The following is a 6,453-nucleotide window of genomic DNA, read 5'->3' on the forward strand; positions in this document are numbered from 1 at the left end:
CATATGCAGAAATGAGTTCTCTTTCGCTGTTAATTGCGATTCATCAGTTTAAGACCAACTGTTTTTAAACCACAGTGCTCAAAAACGCATGCAAACAATAAGCTTTCATAACCGCGATAGAGGCGATAGTCCAAAATCTCTACTGGTTGGCAAATTTCTACCAGTTAATCATGTGTACCGGTATATCGCCCACCGCTTGACTGGAAGATAAAGGTATACCCAAATGAATCTCAGTCGTTTCTATTGACTCATCACAAACCTTTAAAAATAGATCTCTATAAATCTTGTAATGTGTGTGATAAAATGAGGAAACTTATGGGACAGGCTCATTATCTTCTCAAACTAACAGTAATTCAAAGAGACTGTTATACTTACAACACTATTTATGACCAGACCATGTTTGAAATGGTTTACTGTCGTACTCCCTGCTAGACATCAACCAGTGCCAGTACAGCAGTATGCAACATTCATTTTATTAAGTAACTAGTATGCCAAATCATTTTCACTTAACCAGTCACCACCAGACCCTAGTGACTATCCTGAGCAGAGACATCAAAGACAGCAGACAGGACGAATGTGAAGTCAAGAGCCTCCAAAAAAGATCAGTCACTTGTGAAACTTCTACTGTAATATAATGAAATATCTGTGATTTATATGACATTTACACTGGTGTTTTTTGCTGTCAGATGGTGTATTTATGACATCTAGCAGCAGCTGGACCATACTAACCTGAGTCCAAATGCCTGCCATTTTTAAAGGGTTAGTTCACCCAAAAATGAAAATTCTGTCATTAATTACTCACCCTCATGTCGTTCCACACCCGTAAGACCTTCATTTATCTTCGGAACACAAATTAAGATATTTTTCATAAAATTTGATGGCTCAGTGAGGCCTGCATTGCCAGCAAGACAATTAACACCCAGAAAGCTACTAAAGACGTATTTAAAACAGTTCATGTGACTACAGTGGTTCAACCTTAATGTTATGAAGTGACTAGAATACTTTTGTGCGCCACAAAAACAAATAATGACTTTATTCAACAATATCTAGTGATGGGTGATTTCAAAACACTGCTTTATGAAGCTTTACGAATCTATTGTTTTGAATCAGTGGTTCAGAGCGCGAATCAAACTACCAAAGTCACGCCCCCCAGTGGTGAACCAATGAAATTTCGAAACACTTATCACTTAACAAAGCCTCGTTTACTGACATCACGTGACTTTGGCAGTTTGATATGTGCTCCGAACCACTGATTCGAAACAAAAGATTCGTAAAGCTTTGAAGCTTCATAAAGCAGTGTTTTGAAATCACCCATCACTAGATATAGTTGAATAAAGTCGTTATTTTGTTTTTTTGGCACGCAAAAAGTATTTACGTCTCTTCATAACATTAATGTTGAACCACTTTAGTCACATTAACTGTTTTAAATAAATTTTTAGTGGCTTTCTGGGCCTTGAAAGTGTTAATTGTCTTGCTGGCAATGGAGGCCTCTCTGAGCCATCGGATTTTATGAAAAATATTTGTGTTCAGAAGATGAACGAAAGTTTTACGGGTGTGGAAGGACATGAGGGTGAGTAATTAATGACAGAATTTTCATTTCTGGGTGAACTAACCCTTTAAAGGCTAGAGTTTGAACATTGACATATTTAGAAAGGTGGAATAGTATGCTTTCAAATATATGTAAGAAAGAAAGGTTTGCATTATGCCATTACCAAACGCCTTCATACCGTTATGCTCCACTAGTATTTCTCTTGGATGAAAATAATCAAGCTCACAATATGTAGCATACATCCACATTGTTTCATCAGAGATGTTGTGTCCTTGCCGGCGTGTCCCCAGATTCTAGGTCACGTATGTTCACACGTGGTGACCTCCGGCAGCGGCGTTTGCTCCTGTAGCGTTACCTGAGGAGGCGTCTGTACAGATCGACCGGACGGCACAGAGTTCTTCTGTAATTCCATTCCAAACCCAGGGGGGGCGCTCTGCAACTGTTTCCTGTACTGCACAAAGCTGCACGTCTTCAGAACGATGGCTAGGATGTTCTTGGCCATGAGTATCCCAGACACTCTGTTGTCCTTATAGAGGAGCATATTCCCTCCACGGATGAAGAGAGTGACGATGTTAATAGTGACCAAACTCAGAATGGGGTAGAGCATCATCTTGTGAGGACTGATGTTGATGCCTTGCATGCTGATCTCACTCAGAGACACACAGGGCAGCACTAAAAGAAGAATATAACAGTAGAAAAACATCAGACCCTCCGCCCAAAGAGGAAGCCCTTTCTTTTGCGGCTCCCACAGGTTGGCCTGGATGTCCAAAACGTCCAACAGATCCACCACCACCCAGAACAAACGGTTTCTGATTTCCTCCTTCTTCTTGAAAGCCTTCACGTACTCCATGTGGTCGATAGCGACCAGGATTACGAACAACACGGGAATACAGATGGACAGCAGGAGCGTCAGAGCTTTCCGAGCCAAGGCGTCCAGGCTTTTACGGTCAGCCTTGTAGTTCTGGTAAACAAAATACACCTTAATCTCCAAGACGAAAATGTAAAGGAACCAAAGTATCATGGCGTAGCCTCGTTTTGCCGTCCTCACCTCAGCCCCCACCCACACCGCGACATATCGCAGCACGATGAGGAAACAGAGGTCGCCGACGGTCACCATGATGCAGATGCCGATCTTTCGCGGGCCGTGATTCTGCTCCACGAGGTAGGCGTCCATCAGCGCCATGCTGCTCATGATGACGATGGTGGACAAGCAAACGTGTGGCTTGTTGGTGGGAGGGGGCGGCACCATCCTGCCACGGGCGGGACGGCGGACCCTTCCAACCGCTTCCCTGATTGGCCGGTTTGGGGAGGCTCTGGGTTTGTGACGGCTCAGACTGTTCTCCCGCCTGCTGCTGCTCCCATGGCTGAGGTCCAGGATTCACTAGCTGGACACAAACAAAACCACTTCAATCACCAACATACACAAACCATCAAAGTCAATATGTTTACGTACAATCTTCAAAAATATCTAGTCTGACAGTGTTTTGGCTGAATCTTCATAGCTGCAATAAAAAGATCTTTTTTTGTGGCCATCAGCCAGACACAGATGCATTTAATGTACTGTCAGAGAAGACATTTAAAGGGTTAGTTCACCCAAAAATGAAATTTCTGTCATTAATTACTCACTCTCATGTCGTTCCAAACCCATAAGACCTTCGTTCATCTTCGGCACACAAATTAAGTTATTTTTGATGAAATCCGAGGGTTTCTGAACCACACATAGGCAACAAAATCACTGAACCTTCTGAGGTCCAGAAAGGTAGTAAAGACATTGTCAAAATAGTCAACGTGACTACAGTGGTTCAACCTTAATGTTATGAAGCAATGAGAATACTTTTTGTGCGCAAAAACAAAACAAAAATAACGACTTTATTTAACAATTTGAACTGTTGTCATGTGCATGTGGCATGTCCTGATATTGCTGAGTTAGATGCGTTCCTGGGTCAGCATATTTTGTTGATCCTGGAACAACATTCTAGTCTGAAAATTTATTCTTAACCCTATTCCTACCCATAAGTTATCCCAAAAATCAGAGAGAAATGATAGATGAATAACACTGATGTAGAAGCACCAATTCATGATTTTAAGCCTAAACTTGACATAATCTGTAAACTTGTCCCTCAAATCTGCTGCACGCACAACCTGATATTGCTGAGTTCAACATGTTCCTGGGTCAACATTTTTGTTGAGGGACAAGTTTACAGATTATGTCAAGTTTAGGCTTAAAATCATGAATTGGTGCTTCTACATCAGTGTTATTCATCTATCATTTCCCTCTGATTTTTGGGATAACTTATGGGTAGGGTTAGATTTAGGGGTAGGAATAGAGTTAAGATTAAATTTTCAGACTAGAATGTTGTTCCAGGATCAACAAAATATGTTGACCCAGAAACGCATCTAACTCAGCAATATCAGGACGTGCGTAGTCATGTTGACTATTTAACAATGTCTTTACTACCTTTCTGGACCTCTGAAGGTGCAATGACGTTGCTGCCTGTGTTCTTCAGAAACCCAGGGATTTCATCAAAAATATCTTAATTTGTGTTCCGAAGACAAACAAAGTCTTATGGGTTTGGGACAACATGAAAATGAGCACTTAACGACAGAAATTTCATTTTTGGGTGAACTAACCCTTTTAAAGAAAATTTAGAAACCGATTGAACACCTACTTTCTCCTCTGTGTGAAGTTCACCATAATGACGAGCTGTGGACCGTCCTCGTGTGTGTGTGTGCTCGATGAGACCAAATTAGAGCTGTAATCCATATGAAAAGCGACAGGAAACACACGCAGTTCTTCCCTGGTTGTGTTGAATCCTGCGGTCAGGCATGTCTTTTCAAATTACAGCCCCTAAAAATCCCAAAATGCCTCAGACGTAATCCACTTAAGTTTGGAGTGTGCAGGAAAGGCTGCTGTGGATGTTTCAGAGGGGGGGTTTGATTGCAGCACAGGAAAAAAATCAAACTAAAGCTAAAATCACTTTTTTTGCTTCAGGCAAAAACTTACAGCAGGTAAGTTATGTTAGATGGGAATCCACTTACTGTAGTGTTAAACCGCCATGGTGTGCTGGTGATCACCTCAGAGGTTCATGTGTGCGTGTGGTTCTTTGTCCTGTGAATGCAGATGCAGTCGGATTCAGTGGTTCCTGACCGCTCGTACTCAGGTCTGAGCGTGAAGCCGGTGTCCGTCTGTGCTGTCAGCTGTGGATCGTTTCTCCTCTCTCCTGCGGCTCTGAGCCACAAGACGCTGCATCAGGAATATCAGGAATGCTGGCGGTATGAGCAAGGAAACCAGTCTCTCTTCCTCTCCCTCTTTTTCCATATGTGTGTTAATGAGGTGTGTGTGTATGTGTGCGCACTTGCATCTCCCTCTGCCTGCTCTCCTCAGACACTGACACAATGTGGCTCCTTCATCTCTCTCTCTCTCTCTCTCTCTCTCTCTCTCTCTTTCTCTCTCTCTGATTCAGATTCAAATAGCACTATCTGGCTTGGTAAAAAGGGTTAAAAAAAAGCATTGTAACATAAATACATGTTTACACACAAATGCACACAGTTAAAGAGAAGGTATAACAGAGTAGGAAATAAAGATGTAAGTAGGAGGAGAATCGGTATGATGGAGGTCAGTAGATGTTAGTGATGCTGAAAGAGCGTCTGGATCCTCTGCTCAGGGTGTGGGGGTGTCAGTGAGTTTGAAATGCTTCCAGGATGCTGCCTCTTTCTGTATTTTTATCATTTGTGAATATTTGACTGATTCTTCCCTGCATGATTTATTTATAGATATAGAGCAGACATTTGATTTGAGTGCGACCAGCGGCTGCAGATCGTTCCCGTTTGAATACCGGTGCATTGATGTAGATGTTGAATAATGTCAGTGTCTCGATCTATGTTCCTGGGAAAGATTTTATTTATTTTTTGCTAGTTTTCATTTACTTTCAGTGTGCATTGATTTAATGAGTTTGTTTCCTAAACCCATCTTTTATGAGTTTGTAAAATAATCCGGTAACACTTTACAATACGGTTCATTAGTTAACATTAGTTAACTACATTAGTTAACATGAACTAATAATGAACTGCAGCATTTATTAATCTTTGTTAATGTTAATTTCAAGATTTACTAATACATTATTAAAAGCTTGTTAACATTAGTTAATGCACTGTGAACTAACATGAACAAAGAATGAACAACTGTATTCTCATTAACTAACAGTAACGAAGATTAGTAAATACAGTAACAAATGTATTGCTCATTGTTAGTTCATGTTAGTTAATCCATTAACTAATGTTTAACAAATGAACCGTATTGTAAAGTGTTACCAATAATCCTTGGCGCTAGACTGAATCCTATAAAGTTAATAAAACATGCATGTCTTGATGAAGTCCAGGAGTTTATTATACTACAGAATAACTTTCACACAAATACATCTGTAATCACTGTGGTCAAATTTATCTCCATTTTTAAAGATGAAAGCTGTTATCAGTCTTTGATTCCAGATGATTCAGAGACATGACAGACTCTCAGAACCACACTGAATCATTTTCTTATAGCCGATTGCAATTTAGTTCTTGTTTGTTTGTTTTTTTCAATTCATTTAACATCCCTTCAGGCTTTGCAGCAATAAGGAAGTCTAATGGGTTTTGATTATCTTTGATTGACACTTGTGTTGACTAACTCAAATACTGAGTACGGAGATTTTGGGTATATTGTGCCTTTTTGGTTCTAAGTCTATGTTTTTGTCTTAATATTTCACAGTAGAGAAGCTCTGTGTTTTTGGAACTCAATTTTTCTGATTAGACAGCATTTTGAGTTTTTTATTAAATGCTTGACATGAATCTTGAGCAAACCAATTTTTGTCATTTTTTGATATAAGCAAAGTTCTGTCATGAAACTCTAGATGGCGCATTCTGAT

The 6,453-nt window shown here is 40.3% G+C and overlaps 1 protein-coding gene across 1 annotated transcript; it reads right to left on the minus strand.

The window, feature by feature from the left end:
- Window positions 1–1,847: 1,847 nt before the first annotated feature.
- On the minus strand, window positions 1,848–2,798 carry LOC137019938 (transmembrane protein 121). Its single transcript, XM_067385083.1, has one exon. It carries the CDS (start codon window positions 2,796–2,798, stop codon window positions 1,848–1,850), a length of 951 nt encoding a protein of 316 aa, XP_067241184.1.
- Window positions 2,799–6,453: the final 3,655 nt, after the last annotated feature.

The sequence above is a fragment of the Chanodichthys erythropterus genome, chromosome 5, assembly GCF_024489055.1.
Source record: "Chanodichthys erythropterus isolate Z2021 chromosome 5, ASM2448905v1, whole genome shotgun sequence".
NCBI lineage: Eukaryota > Metazoa > Chordata > Actinopteri > Cypriniformes > Xenocyprididae > Chanodichthys > Chanodichthys erythropterus.

Coding starts and splice junctions, on each gene's coding strand:
- LOC137019938 (XM_067385083.1), bottom strand. CDS start 2,798: ATGGTGCCGCCCCCTCCCACCAACAAGCCACACGTTTGCTTGTCCACC.